This window comes from Euwallacea similis, chromosome 4 (assembly GCF_039881205.1).
Source record: "Euwallacea similis isolate ESF13 chromosome 4, ESF131.1, whole genome shotgun sequence".
In the NCBI taxonomy this organism is placed as follows: Eukaryota; Metazoa; Arthropoda; class Insecta; order Coleoptera; family Curculionidae; genus Euwallacea; species Euwallacea similis.
Window position 1 is genome coordinate 6780621 of NC_089612.1, and position 16541 is coordinate 6797161.

Consider the following 16541-nt stretch of genomic DNA (forward strand, 5'->3'; position numbering starts at 1 on the left):
AAAGCTGGATTCAACTTGGCAAAGTTCCGAAACTCTCAAACTTTGCCTTCAACAAAAAAAAACAATAAGTATTCACCGTAGATATATAAATTTTCGCTTCCACATTATCTTATTAAGTAGTTAGTTGTGTTGTGAATGACCTCCTCTCACTGCAACTCTCCCGATCCCTGTAGCGATCCTTGACACTAAGTGTTTGGTGTTCAGCAGGAATCAACAGCTGAGTCGAGACCCGATCCCCCACCGGTACCGAACCCTCCGTCGTCAATCCAAGATTCGATCTTCCAGCATTAGATAGCACCAGGCATCTGCGTCGTCAGAATGAGCGATGGCGGCGCAGTTGACGTCTCCGCGCCTGCGCCATTACAGGTCCGGATGAGCGTCTTCGAATTTTCTTTGGCTGTCACATCAGGCTTGTACAAACTGCATGCAGGTTTAGTAACTTGATCATTTCTTACTTGTATAATGACATATTCCAGGAAAGTCTTTTTTGTGCTTGAGGTGCCTGTTTCACTATAGAAATTCATCCCGTCAAAATTTTCATTTTTGAAGAGGGACTGCGTGTTAGACACCTAAAGATTATACAGACTTTTTCGTCTCTATTACATAGGGTCGCTAATAAGTTTGGCAAACATTTAAAATCTCGAAATCAAACTACAAATTCAAGAAGTTTTTTTAGACGAGGACAATGTTGCCAATTTAACACTTTCTGAGTTTTCTTATTTCAAATGACACAACCCAGGCGTTACTACTTTTGTAGGTGCCGTTGAAGGTTCTATAAACATGTAAAACTTTAGGTATCTCAAAAAACATGCCGAGAAACTTGGATACTATCGGTGGCAACATTGTCGGCTGACTGTATTTTTTCTTTTTCCCCACAGCCGATTTCCAGTCAGTGCAAAATTGCGAGATATTCTAACAAAAAAATCATCGAAACAACTTCTGATGTGGACAAGAGACATTTAGGAATGTTTTTAAATCGGTACCGGCCGACCATCTGAAAAAAAGATATAATCAGCCGCAAATGTTTCCGCTGACTGAGATACTTGCCCCGTTGCCAGGCTTATCAGCAATCTTACATTAAGCACAATAATAATTATCGATCATCATCAATTCTGGCAAATACACAGTATGCACAATACGAAAAGGTAAATAAACTTCTGCATGCAGTTTGCACACAAAATAGCTATTTAAAAGCTGAAAGAGCACCTTATGACCGTCATGCTCACTGCTTCGCTGGTCATTTCTAGAACTGATTGGGACCTGGCGACATCATTCCACATCATCGCATTTTACTATAGTCGATTTGTATTTGAAATGCTTGCGCTGTAAACAAAAAATGACACATCGGCACGCCTTGATTGGTCCACCGGCCATTTGTCGCGTTGCTGCTATTGGTCACGTGTCTTTGTTTACACCACGGGCAGTTTAAATTTGAATACACTATAACCGCATTCAACACGGCTTTTTATAATTGCCATATACGAACAATAGTCGTATAGCTGTCTTCATAGAAACATATTGTTATAGCATTAGTCTTTTTCCATCGTTAAAGCTCCTTAGAAAGGTCTTTTTTGCAGATTTTATTTCAGTATGTCCTCTCTCCAGTCTTCAAGAATATGATGTTAAACGCATAAAACTTACTTTGTGAGTATTAGAAGAGGAGAAATAGAACGCGCCTAACGGGCGTTAAGAATTCGATTTAAATTCAGGCTAACAGCACCCGCAGAAATAAGCAAATTTATTAAATAATTTAATCTAAACAATATTTATTTATGCATTTAAATGCATTATTTCCTTGATACAGAGTATTGAAATAAAAAATTGGGCAACTTGTTGAAAACACCCTGTAATTTTTTTAATTGTAATAAAAAACGAAAATCTACCATCTAAAAAGCCACTAAATTACATTAAAACGATAGTTTTGCTTTTTGCCACATCCCTGAAGAGATTTTCTGAGAATTTGCTCAAAATCATGTTGCGAGTCAATGTAGCACACTTTGAACTTGCACAAAACGCACGAGTGAAGAGAATCGCAGTGGCACTAACCCAACGGCGATTTCGACAGAAAAAAAAATTTCGCTACAGGAAAACATGATGAAGTGTCACTAAACATATCACTATGAGATTGCGACAAAGAATTCTGCGAAATTTATGAAAATTAAGCCGACTTGAAATGCTGGAAAAATTGAAATTAAAAGGCAGACCCGAGTTATGACGTCAGCCACAGCTTCACTCACGACCTCGTCGAAGTTAACTGAATTCGCGTATGAATCAAGGAAAAGACAGGTGTGTATGTGATTGATGAAGATAAACGAAGTATCGCTTTAAAATTTAGAAATGTAACTGTTATAAATAATGAATTATTTTGCCTTCTTGAATTTATAAAGTCCTTCAAAAGTACGATGTGAACAGACTCGTATCAAGTTTAATTAGTAGTTAATTTGATCTTTGGTTTAAAATAGCGCACGTGGTGTAAATATACCAATTAAGTAGCTGACACATGTAAAACGAGGATTTATACAAAAATAAATTATTACAGAGTATCCCTTGGTAATAAATTTTGAAGTAAAATTTAAAAGAAAACTCTGCGTAAAAACGCATAGATCCTAAAAGAATCATTGCCACACCGAGTCCTAAAGAAAAGATTTTCAATGGCATATGATCAAATTCTGTAGTTTTAAAACCCCCAGTTAATTCACCACTATGTTCCTTACCCAGTCTTGACCAAATTCAATATAAAAGAACATAACTTAAATTTTATAAGAAATCAGTGGAGAACTAAGCTTGCATCTAGGGACACTCCAATGAGAAAATGGAAAAGAACCATAAACATGAGATGCGCCACTGTACTTCGCCTGATTATGATTTTTGATAACGTTATTCATTATATAAATTAGTAAATTTATTTTATTAACATTAACGGCGCAATACAGAGTCGTAGAAAGGTCCCCCTTCACGAACAACAACACATCACAACTTTCCCGTTACTGTCTGACCACCTTGGAAAAAAGCTCTGGAAAACAGAAAACTGCCTTTTTTAGATTTATGCAACCAGCTTGGTAACACTTTATTTTTCCAAGAATTAAGTTGAACATTTCTAAAGACTTAAAATCTTGATAATATCCTAAAATCGCAGTCTTATAAATCAACTTGGTACTCCTCTGGTTTTCGAGAAATTAATTCAAATATTTTTGAAGATTTAAACGATACTTTAAGCAAATATATCGCGGCATAAGCAATGGTGTAAAGCGTGAGAGTATTGAGCATATATTTTATGAAACACGAAAGTTATTTAAACAGATGAACCCGGTATGAACTTTTGTGTTAAAAGGAAATAAGACACATTCTATGAATATTCTGGCGATCAAATACAGCAAGATTACGCCTTTCGATTGAGATTTCCTTCCACTTAGATTCAATTTCCATTAACGAAGCTAAATTGATTGGCTCAGAATAAAGAAGTTATAACTCTCCTCCGGCTGCATTCTGGTCAGTTAGCTGGGAAAAGGGATTAATTCAGAAATTGTGTTCCAGCAGCAGATCGAGAGAGATTCAATTACGGCATGTTTTTGCAATCGTGCTTTCATTACTTAATGCCGTTTTAGCCTGATTTCCTCAGTAGGTATGCACAACGGAATATCTATTGAACTTTGGCTATTATAACACGATTAAGACGCCCTGAACGGTCAGGAAATTTACTTAAAACTTTTCGGCTTGGGCTAACTTTACCTTTGGCCAACATAAATTTCGACTTTGCTTCATGAGTTATTTTCAGCAAAGTGAGTTACAAAACCTCCGGAAATTCACCATAATTATTTTACCACCGAACATATATTTACCATAGAAAGTTCACTCAGCCGCTGCACCATGTTTTAATAGTTAAAGTTTCCCCACCGTGACTAATGTCTTTGAATCAGACTTTTCCAAATAGGACGCCCTGTATATTAAGATGTTCTTGAAACCTACAGGGTTAAACCAAGTGCCTTGTATGCGTGTTTCTATGTTTCCTTCTAGCCGATTGAAAATTTTTTAAAGGAATTTTCTATAAAGTGCACTTCATGTTATTACTTGAAAATACTGAAATATTTCCCCACTAGACTATTACTTCAGAAATGGACTTTTCCAAATACCACACCCTGTATATTAATACGTTCTTGAAACCTACAGATTTAATGCAAACGTTTTCCCTGTATACATACACAAGCCGCATTTAAATTTATTTATTTGGGATCATCCCGCGAAAGTCCAATTTAATACAATTTATTTAAAATAGGGGTAATTAACTTTCCTCAATTTGCTCCCGGCAGATCAGAAAATGGGGCGCAATTTAAGCCAAAGACATTTCGGAAAGTAATTACTAATGGCGTTGTTTTTGTCCTTTCAACTTCTGTGGACTGTATCAAAAATAAAAGGGGACTTCCATTTAGAAAACTTTACCTGCACTAATCTTGTTATTTGAGTCAGATGTAACTGTAATATTCGACAAGCTCATAATGAAGGCTTTTATCCCCGATGAAGAAAACCCGGTGTATCAAATTTCGAGTAACTTTGACAAAATGGTGAATGGTTTAGTCTGATTTCAGAACGCGTTTTAGTTGATTGAAATTTAGGCCATTCGTAGATATAACTAGTTCTTATGCACCATAATCATTAATATTTTCAATTTTCTACTATGACCGGACATGAACACATCAGCACGTTTACCGACGAAACCTCAATAAATGGATTCAAATGCGAATTTCTTTATTTACAGGACAATGACAGCCCTTTGTTTCGTTTGTAATTTGCCGATACTCTCGCACCAAGTCGGCCTGGTTTGGCAGGGTGGTAATGGATGGGATGACCTAGTTCGGGAGCAGGTACGTGCAAAATTACTATCCAGAATTTATATATCTGCTTGTTATTAGGAGGGCATACTTTTATTTTAATGCTTGCTCGCTATGGTTTCCAGGCTTACATAAGCTGCTGCTACAGTAAGAATGTGAACGTAAGGGCTCTGCAGGGAGCGAACTGCTGTTACAGGAATAAAATACGCGGGTATAAGTCTGGCAAGGGGTAATGTCTCACAAAGTCTCCTAAAAATTTCAATGCGATTGAATGTTTTAAAAGGAATCTACAGCTTTAACGAGAGATAGAGAATGTTCTCTCCTCGAAGCCATATTCGTTTATGCAGAATTTTCGATTCTAAAGAGTAAAACTTATTAATTTTTTCGAGCCTCTAATGAACGATCTGAGACACAAATCTTGAAAATTTGAATGCAATTGAAGCTACTAAAGGGCAGCTACAGTGGCTTGAAGCGTGCGAACATTCGTTCGTCGTTTTTTCTCTTCTTGAAGTGATATTTATTTATGCTGAAGCTTTAATCCTTAAAATTTAAAATTTTACTCTATTATTTTAGCTCTGATTATTTAGAGAATGATTTGAGACACGAATCCTCAAAATTTTAATGTCATGGAGGCTGCTCAAAGGCAATTGAACCATGCGAATGTTCCAGTTTACATTTTCTTTTATTGGAGCCATAATATTCCTATGAAGAAAGCGTGACCTTGATGAGCAAAGTTTGTGCATTTTTCCCAATTATCAGAGTTTAGTTTAAGGCACTAATCTTGAAAATTTGGAAGATGTCTACGGGTAATTGCGAGGATTTAAAGCATTAGAAATTCACCTGTTCGCAAAAAAAAAAAAACTAATTCGGAAATATCGTTTTTTATATTATTTCCCGAGAAATTTTAAAAATACAAAAGAAATTTAAAAATTGAAAAGAAACTAGAACAGAGAGGTTTGTAATTGTAGTGCCGACATGGCTTATATAAATCGGATAATAAAGCAAAATATGGAAAATAAATTAAAATTTTTAAAATTCAATATAAATACAAATCAACAAACGCATCGTTGGAGACCTATAGACTATTAAAAGCCTCAGATTTCCTTTTTTATTTTGCCAGTTAGCCAAATAAGCACGAAAGAAATGACTGTATTTATTGTTTGTCTTTCTCACTAGATTACACAACTAAAGAATATTTTAAAACCTTGCCAAAATATTCATTTGATACCTTTCTATGCGCTATAATGCACTTTTCGAAACTCGCAAATTTTTCACATAAGGTATTTAATTTTTCCAAAACTTCGCGCGGACAAACGCAACATTTTAAATGCGAAATATGAATGTATTATTGAGAAACTAAAGTTTTGTGTTCAATGAACGACAGCCTTTCCGAAACATGCAAAATCCTGGAATATCCCACCTGGGCCAAAGGCTAACAAAAGAATTTTCCGCCACTGAAATTGAAATGGAACATTAATGGTACATGTGCTTGGATAAAGCTTTTTCGAATTAGACACAGTCGAGTTCACATTCAATTCATGGTGACTGACGTAACTCAGGTGTATAATGGGATTTCCACTGTAATACTATTACGTTTTACCCAATGAAATAGTTTTTAGAATGACTTTTTTACAGTTTTCTTATAATATTCTACTTGCGGTATAACCGTTTTCCAACTACAGTCATTTATACACATTTCAAATTAAAAAACAATGACATGGTTGAGGTGTGGCTTCCCGATTGTAGCGTTGTCATTGGTGCGACGGGCATTTGTTATGTTCTTATTGGTCACCCATCACGGGCTTTTGCTTAGACCATGGGTATTTCGAATCTAAATACACTATAAGCAAATAATTTTGTATTTACTGGCCGTCTTTCACTCGATTACCTCCTTAAAAGACGGTGATTGATGAGTCCCGTATTAACCACAACCCCACAGAATATAAATTTGACGTATTTCATTACAGTTTTTGACGTTAATGCGCATCAATTTTTCTTGTGAATTAACCATATTGCTGTTCCATTTTGGCACAACTTTCTATTAATGCTTTACCTTTGTCTTTTTCAGGCTATATGTGAAGGTTATCTGTTAAGTGAATCCACTTATGCAATCCAAGGGCCGGTAAGGATTTGAAGCTTACCATCTGCAACATCTAACAGTTAAACACGACGCAGAGCTGTTTCTTCATTTTTTGCTTTGACATGGCTTTAGAATAGAAACGAGCATTGCAGATTTTTTTTTTTGCTTGACTTGGAATGCAATAGTGGAGCTACTTACTTACACGATTGATATGATAATATTATACCACTTTAGGCTTTGCTTTATTTTAAATAGATTAAGGGACGTCTGCACCGATCGAATGTAACTATAGGGAAGTTGCTTGCGGTGGCAGTTTGGAGATTATTTCCGACAAGTGTAATGTCACAGGCTGATTAAGGGCGAAATTATTAATGTCCCGTTAACGTTAACTGCAAATCTGATATGTGATAGCATCCGTATAACAGATATGTAATAGACTAAGCACAGTGAAACTCTCTATCTTCCAAGAACGTTTCTTTAACAAGAAAGATATTAAAATTTATTAAACTATGAAATATATAAAAATAAACTATTTACTTTCAAATTTAGTAAAGTTTTTATAGTCAATTAAAGCTGATCTTTAAATCTGTTCAGAACTTCTGAATAAACTCCCAGATTAAGCTCATATTTTGAAAACTCATAAAAGATACGTAAATGCTTCTTATGATCAAATATCAACTTCCTAGAATTTTTTATTTGGGAAATGTAAATTTTCAAATTCAGCAAATCAATTTACAACCACTCAAAAAGGTTCTTCGAATAAGTCAGGAACTACCGAATAAACTCACGTATTAGGTTTATATTTCTAGAATACGCATATTTCAAGATACACGAGTGCTTGTTATCATCAATTATGAAATTTTTAGAATTCTTCATCCAAGAATCATAAATCTTCAAATTCAATAAATTTATTGATAGTCGCACAAAACAGGTCCTCGAATCTTACTGGAATTTCCAAATAGACTCGCTGATTGAGCTCGCATTTCGAGGACCCAAAGCAGACACTGGAGTGTTTGTTATAGCCAAATATGGGCTTTGTACAATATTTTATTTGGAAGTTATATTTTTCAAATTCAGTATATTTATTTATAGTTATACAAAGCTAATCCTAGAGTCTTACTACTGGAAAACCCGAATAAATTCGCGAATTAACCTCATATTTAGAGGATTAATGACCGATATAGCCCCATAGACAGACACCCCATGTCACGAACAGATGTCTGTCTGAAGGACATCTATCTGTGAGATATTAAAAGTGAGCCTTAGGGTTGGTCAGATTCTTGTTTTCTATAAGAATATTGCTCGATGTTAAAGATAACAGAACATTAATAATTTGGCCTTTACCAAAAAATTGAAATGTAAATGGCAGAATGATTTTTCTGTAGAAGCGTTTCAAGCAAGGGAGATCTTGCGCGCATGACTGCGACACAGGGACGGACTGGACTGGATTTTAAAGGGGGCCGAATATTTTTTCTACTAATTAAAATAGGAATTTTTAAAATTGACCTACTTTACATATTTCCAATCCAATCCATCAGTTGGCCCTCTCAGGGACATGTACAAAAAATCACTATTGCCAAATTCAACTTTTTCATTCACCGGTTCCCGACTAAAGGAACTCCTTTGTAGCTCGAAGAGTCGACAATACGGCAACGTCTTGGAGGTCGCCGAGATTCGGCTACTCAAATATGTTCCATTTCCCCGCCGGTGGAGAGTCAAGAAACCTCACCTCCAACGGGGGGTAGAAGAAGGCGATCTTCCTTGGCGCAATTGTCAGATATTTTATGGGGTGGATCGAAGAAACAGCAAAAACAATTACACCGAAGAGAGACCCTCGCTGACTTAGCCAGAAGCCTTCCATGGGGCAGACAGACGACCACAGATACGGAGAAGGGCCCCACTCCCAGTATATGCACCAAGTGAGTGATTATTTGATGGACAATGGTAATATGCCTGTTGGGTGTTTATCATTTTTTTCCGTTGCTGCGACTTGTTTTTCTGATGCAGGCTAGGGATATTTGTACAAGTCCCACGAGTAACACGTTCAACCAACACTTTTTCATCACCCATACGTAGTAGGACACATTATGGCTTCAATTCTTTTATTTACAGACCAACACGAAACATGACCATAAAACTCAGGTTAGAACAGTCCCCTTGAACCATTTAAATCACATCAGCTTTCACTCTACGAAATAAATAAAAATCCTTGTGCACGCCCTAATAGAAAACTTAATTCAAATTTTATATACAGAGTGTATTCAACATGGCACTCAAACTCTTCCGTACGTTATGAGGACCATGCCCTAGATCTCGCAAAATTGATCAAAGTAAAATGGTTATTTTTGTAGCGTTCGCACAGAAGAATGTCCAACAACATACTGACGAGCTAGGGCTCCACTTTGAATACACTATATACAGAGTATTTTAGAATTAACTGTACATACGCTAGCAGGGTTTAGAGTACTTCATGATTCAAGTTCACCCATATATCGTAGGTAAATCTCGATTCATTCTCAAAATACAGGGCGTTTTCCTTTTTTTTACTCAATGACTTTATAATCATAACTTTTGACTTACTCGTTATAACTAATTCAAATTTGATTGGTGGTTAGCAACGGCCTAATATACACTATAAGATACCATTAACAAAGATTGTAAATTGCAGGTCCAGACTAGGAAAAAATCTTTTTTGAAATTTGTATGAATTTGAATACCCTATATATTATTTTCTTTAAAATCATATGGAGCCTTCAATAAAGCGTTAAAAGTTATCTTTACCACATTAGTTTCATAATCCTCACACATATGATTTTATTCCAATAATAAGACTTTTTTTTTTAATTTAAATATTTAATAATTTGTCGAAATAAACACCGTCTTTACATTGTAATAACGAAAAATTGAGTTAAATAATAACAATGACAAACTACAAAAAAACAGTTACGAAAGCTGTTCAGTGACTGCCATTCGCTTGAATGCATTTTCATGCTCTTAGCGAAAGTTGCCTTATTGCCTTTCGTATAATGTCGGGATTATTTCTAATTGTTACACAGCAGTCGTTTATTCTTTGTAACAGCTCCTCTCTTGTATTATCTCTCGTTTATAAACCTCAAATTTTAAATGACCCCGGAACTAATAATCTAGTGGCTTAAAATCTTAAAATCTGGTAATCTAGTAGGCCATGTATGAGGACCACGACGTTTTACCTACAATATATAAGTGAATTTGAATCATGGTAAAGTACTCTAAATCTTGGTAGTGTATATACAATTAACTCTCCAACACCCTGTATACACATAGTGTGAAACGGCTTTAAACACGTTTTTTTCTATTCTCTATTTGACGAAGAAAGCGAAGAGAATCCAGTGCGGACTCGGGTATAAAGAGCATCGGCTCCAAGTCACGTCGCGACTCCCATCACAGCGCCATTTCCGAATTGAAGGCGGAAGTACAGAGAATGTGGTTACGCAAAGAATCGATGACTGCCGCTGCCATTGTCAGTCCCAGCTCTGTGTCCGCTCGACGGGACAGTGGCGAATCCTCCAGAAGCGGCAGAAGAGATTCATATTCGCAGCATGCCTCCAGAAGAGGTTCTGGAGAGAGCAGCAAAAGCAGTAAGGTTCAATCATTTACCGAAATAATCATGCGTTAACGACATTTTATTTAGGTAGAAGAGGATCTACCACGACCATCCCGCCACCTCCGCCGCCCAAGATTGTTGGTGCTACAAGAAAGCGCAGAGATTCTCGTGGGAAAGTTGAAGCTCCGACGTACTACAGGCAAGAGCAAAGACCTTCGACTTCCTCTACAGCTTCCGATTCTGGGACTTCGGCGGGAATGTTGCAAATCAAGTAAGCTCGTTCAAACCAGTTTTATCCAGTCTTTGAAAAGATGCTTTTATGTGGGTCTAGCAGTGGTTCCCTGGTTCCTACAGCTACCTGCACTTCTTCCACTGATTCAGCCACGCAGTTTCAAGGCAACCTTCCATGTCCAACTATAATTACTTCCAGCGTTACTCCTCCAGCTACATCGCCCACAGTGCCAACTACCACCGTAACCACACCCACTCATCCTCTTCTGTCAACGCGTAGGGACTCTACCACACAATGTGGAAGAATAGGACGGAGGGATTCTAGGTAATTATTAATTATTTGATGGATTTCGAATAGTTGGCATGTCAATAGATAAGCCGAAAAATCACCAAACAAATATTTATCGTATAAGGTTCAGTCGCCCTCAGATCTTTCATCTGGTCATTATCATCGGGGAATATTTGTCGGGTAATACTGGTAATAACAATAAGCCGATCCACACATCAACCAGTTTGAATCTGTTTCCTCTCAATTTCTGCTTTATTCCAATAACTTGATCCCCATAACGTGGCATTGAGCTGCAATTATCAAGTCTCGTTGATATTAAGCTTCTGAAAAGAATTATTCACCTGGCAAATCCATAATCATAGTACAAATTGGTGAAGATGTATAAAATTCAGGAAGGCTGTGCCTGCTTGCCTCCAACTCGTGGATGAACCTTGTGAAATCCAAGAGGTGTAATATTTTTAAAGGTGTGGAAAGTAGAACATTTCGCAATCAAATGCGTGCAGGAAAGTTCGCTTTTGATTTGATTGCCCGCTGTCTCTCACGCGAATACAAAAAAGTTCCTTTCATTCGCTTAGCGGCCGAGCACTACAGTTCGATCTGCCTCATCTGCCGGTTTATCTAATATGTATTATGCTGTCCGTTGGAATTTTAATGCGTCATGTATCCAGATTCTCTGATTCGCGCATAATGCAGTTATTCTCGATTCAGTGTACCTCTCGGATTCTTATTCATGCCATGCATGAATTCCTACACGCGAATATACACTGTGGAACCAAATATTATAGAATAAATTCAACATCTATGCACTTCGACATATATGAAAAAATACAGAAATTTTAAATACTGAATTATATCCTGAAATATAAAAATATCATTCCTAAATTCAACTCCCTGAAGACAATAGTCTCTGGATAAGAAACTTACATATATAAAACCCTGCAAATGTTAATGTTTAAGCAGGGATAATTGGAGACCGTATTATAAGTTCTTTTTTCATTAAGGAAAATTTGAATGGAGATAATTATTTAGGACTACTTCAAAATAATGTTGTATCAACGCTGGCCAACTTATATCCTGATCAAGCGAACCTACAAGTTCCAGCTAATTTGATATGGTTCTAGTAAGATGGAGCATCATTACATTACCATATTAATGCCCGGCAGTACCTCGATTTTACTTTTCCAAATCGACGAATAGGGCGGCGAAAAGATATGTGAAAAGTATGGTGTAGAAAACTAAACCACTCGATTTAGCCGATATAAGAACAATAACGCTTGCGATTAGATCAGTTATATCTCAGATATCTATTGTATTAATGTTAGAAGACAATCTTATCTATAATTAGAATATTGCCAAGAAGTTCGAGGCATGCATTTTTTACATTTCATAGTACATTCATATACATTCGTTTTTTCATTTTATTACATTATCAATAGTGAAATGGTGTTAGTTATTCAGTTTTTAGTTCGATGTAGAGAATTTTATGAATTATATAAATTTTTTCCCGATTATTTTTTGTAACAAAGTTTAAAACTAAAGCAATTTTGAATGGAGAATGAAATTACCTTTCAAATAACATATCACAAACTCACACTTCATATTTAAAAATTTAGAGGTTGCAACTTTTTCCCAAAGAAAGTTGAATTTAGGGATGAAATTTTTACGTTGCAAGATGTAATTTCAGAATCTAAAATTGACGCGTTTCGGTATTTTTTTCACATGTGTCAAAATATGCAAATATTGAGTTTATTCCGTTTGACTGTTCCACACTGTGTTATACAGGGTGTGAAGTAAAAGGATAGAAAATTTTCAATGGAAGATAGATGGGGTCATTTTGAATCTATATAATCATATTTAACCTTATACAAAGTGTCATCGTTCTTGAAATATCAGCCTTGTTAGATTTTTGTATGAAACAATTGAGGTGATATAGTTAAGTTCATCTCTTTCAGTACCAAATACTTTCCGAGCTTGAATTTTTTTAATATGCTTAATATGCATATTGACAAAGCAAGACAAAAATTGATCAAAAATTATTATTACAATTATGTAGACATTTTTTTCCGATGAGGCGCTAGCTCAAAAAGTTCAAATAATCTTAGAAATTTCTCTATTGCATACCCTTTATGACATTATGACAAAATTATAGGTCACAAAACTAAAAACAAAAGGAAATATTACTCACAACAAGAAAATAAAGGACATTAAATTGAAATAAGTATTAAGCATTTGAAAATTTCTAGTGCTAACTTTAACTCAAACAACACTACTATTGATTAATTTTATTTTCAAAACGAGGCCCTCTATTTTCAATGCATTTACGAGTACGTGCCCTCTTTCGTATTTCTGCCGTTGTGACACCTAATCATATCTCCCATTGGAAACTTTTTACCACTTTACCAAGCGCTCTGTATAAAATATACCCAGAAATTTGCTTCTTTAATTTTATGAAAATTCGATGTTTTTTCTAATTCCCGACAAATTTCAGATCTCACGCTAGCCCAGAGAGACGTAGCTCACGACTCCAAAGACAAAACACCGCCTTTGATGAATGTTTGCCCCCAGGAATAAACCGGCGTGGCTCCCAACCAGCTTTAAGTCCCGATGTGGACGACACTAGCCGGAAAGCTCGAAGAGATTCGTTGAGCCCTGACTCGGCCTCAAGGGGCAGAAGGGACTCCCGATCTCACTTGAGCCCTGACAGGTACCATGAGGTATTTAATACAGCAATATATATTCTACAAATAATAATTTTGTAGGTCTGGCGAAAGGGATATCAGTCCAGTGCGGCGCAGCCGAAAGAATAAGCTACGAAGACAATCAACTAGTGTAGCGGGCAGATACAATCACAGGTACAGAATGTGCCTTACAAGTATTTCTGGTTACATAACCGTAACGTGGCCAAGATACTACTTCATTGATTTTTTCGTGTTGTGCTGCCATCTCTGCGCAAACTGACGATAGTAATGGCAACACGCGATTTGATTCGTTTTTCAGATTATGGATTAATGGGAATGTGATAATTTTGTGAAGCATAAAGGGCGCGCATTACTAATAGTTATTTTAACAAACAATTGCATTAATGAAGGAGATTAAGCAAGAGATTGTTTCCTATGTCAGGTCGCCGGAGAGTTCAACTGGTTCCTCGCGAGATGGGAGCCCCTGCGTCCAGGCTGTTCCTGCTCCCATTTCCGAAAACTACAGACCAACGATAAGACGGCAATCAACCACTGAAGAAATATTAATTGCCAGGGGATTCCGACGACAATCGACTACCGAAGAAATGATCCGCTGCAGAAACTTTCGCAGACAGTCGTCACAAAGCGCCGAAGAATGTCAGAGGTGAGGAAAAACCGCGTTGAAAAAGTTAAGAAAAACGATAAGATTTTTCGCTGATTGACAAAAAATGTAGTGTCATAAGAGAGGTGGTAAAGTGTCACTTTTACAACTTCTATGTTCCATACAGTGTTGTTGAAAATGTCAATAATTACAGTTAATGATCGTTAAAGGAAGGTTTCATGACGCATGACTTACTTTATTTAATCTACTTTACTTTTGTTCTAGTTCTTATTCTAAAAGCAATAGTTTCTGTATTATTTCATATATCGTTAAAAATGTCAATTACCATCGTTGTAAGTTAAAGAATAATCATATGACCCGCTACCAGCTTGAACAACCCCACTGGAACTCCATTATAAAAAAAATTGCGGTAATAAATGTGTTACTTCTTACTCTTCAAACAAATATACTAAGTAACATAGAAACTCGAACACTCAGTAAAAATATTTCGACTGCGATAATATTAAGTACAAATGTAAGAAGGATCAAAGTAAGTCAATGATTAAAGAACCAAGTAAATTTGATAATTTGAATCCATTAATTGGAGTTTTTATAATTAATAATATATTGAGGCGCCACGATTTCTTTCACATTCATTAATGCCCTCAGGCATACTCCTGATGAGGTGGTTAATATCCTCCTGAGGTATTTCATTCTAGGCACTTCTATCTCATGTGGAAACGGTGCGAGAGTTTGAGGGGGCAACTGTAAAGTTCGCAATCTCTTAACGATAATATCCCACACGTGTTCACTCGGAGACAAATCTGGAGATGTTGAAGGCCAAGGCAACAGTTCAATCTGAGCTTGTTGAAAATACTCCAACGCTACTTTTGACACGTGTGGCCACGCATTATCCTATTAAAAGATAGGATTTTAGAGAGTTCTTAAGTATGGAACCAAATAAAGTTCCACTATTTCTTGCGGATTGTGCGGTCATATTACTTCTAATAAAGACTAGAAATAACCTAGAGTTACAGGCCATGACACATCATACCATAACAATACGATGAATATGCCTTTCGACAAAAAATTGTTGATCTCCTCGTTCTCCACGTCGCCTTCTAACCGTCATGTGAGTCCAATAGAACCTGAATTTGTCGCTGAAGATTATTCCGTTCCACTTCTTATTCCGGACTAATCGTTCTCTACTCTACTCAAGTTGATTTCGTTTATACCCCGGAGTTAAAGGTAAGACAAATTGTGGTCGGTTTGACAACAGACCAAAACTTCTAATTCATCGCTATATATTTCGCATTTCAATAACTCTGCCGTGTTCTACAAACCACTGTGATTGGCAATTGCTCTGGTGGTAGAAAATCGATCCGTATAGTCAAAAATCTTAGATAACGATCTTGAAGTAGTGTCGTCATGCGAACTCGTCCGACAACTATGACATCAAATGTTAGTTTTTCTATCCTTCATAAAAATATTTAAAAAAATAAATATTCGAAACATGCAGGCCGATAAGATTGAAAATGTAATCACATTTTTTATGGCATCACAAATATTTGTGCAAAATGTTATCGAAATCGAAATATTTTTACTGGGTGTTCGGGTTTTTATGTCACTTTATATAATATAACTGTTTTCCTTCTCAGTTCTACAAGGAGAGCTTGGAATTCTCAGATTTTTACTTAAGAATGAATTTGAAATTTTCAGAATGCTTTTTTCATTTTCAGATACAAAGGACGTCGCGATTCCTCAGTTCAAATCCTTGACGGAACTGTGACTACAATGACTGTCGAAACTAGCAGTACGTTTTTCGATTCAAGCACACAAACAGGTGAGAGGTACTGCAATACAGCCTTGTGTGTTTCACTGCCTCCTATTAGGTTACACCTTGCAGTTTCTTGTGTGTTTTCTTAGCTTCATGGATGTTAGAAAACATTAGTTCTGGCATGAGTCATGGTATAGTTCCAAATCACCATATAGTTTATGTAGTTTGCCTCAAATCAACATTTTGGAATTAGTTCGATCGTTAAAATACCAATCAAAAACTGAGTAAACAGCATTAAGTTGTCACCATTGGTGAATGTAATTTAATTTACCTCTATATTCTCCAGCAAATTTTGCAAATCGTGAGAATTTCATTCTTTCTTTCTTTCCAAAGAAAATAAAATCATGAGTAATATTTTTAGGCGTTCTCCTCTCCCCGAATGACGATGATAAATCGTTTGGCGCGTTAGCTGTTGT

General features: G+C 36.3%; 1 protein-coding gene across 4 annotated transcripts in view; it reads left to right on the top strand.

Moving 5' to 3' along the window:
- rsh (radish) overlaps window positions 1–16541 on the top strand; it is a 62097-nt gene that overhangs the window by 25407 nt on the left and 20149 nt on the right. Inside the window, exons 3-14 of one of the 4 annotated variants that reach the window (XM_066389404.1) lie at window positions 208–366; window positions 4754–4859; window positions 6895–6948; window positions 8536–8825; window positions 8914–9048; window positions 10258–10523; window positions 10577–10760; window positions 10821–11045; window positions 13498–13713; window positions 13769–13861; window positions 14130–14351; window positions 16028–16131. In XM_066389404.1, coding sequence (XP_066245501.1) covers window positions 326–366; window positions 4754–4859; window positions 6895–6948; window positions 8536–8825; window positions 8914–9048; window positions 10258–10523; window positions 10577–10760; window positions 10821–11045; window positions 13498–13713; window positions 13769–13861; window positions 14130–14351; window positions 16028–16131 — 1936 coding nt within the window. In that variant the 5' untranslated portion in view covers window positions 208–325. Of the gene's footprint in view, window positions 1–207; window positions 367–4753; window positions 4860–6894; window positions 6949–8535; window positions 8826–8913; window positions 9049–10257; window positions 10524–10576; window positions 10761–10820; window positions 11046–13497; window positions 13714–13768; window positions 13862–14129; window positions 14352–16027; window positions 16132–16541 lie in introns of those variants that run through there. The other 3 variants (XM_066389405.1, XM_066389406.1, XM_066389408.1) reach the window with 3 other exon arrangements.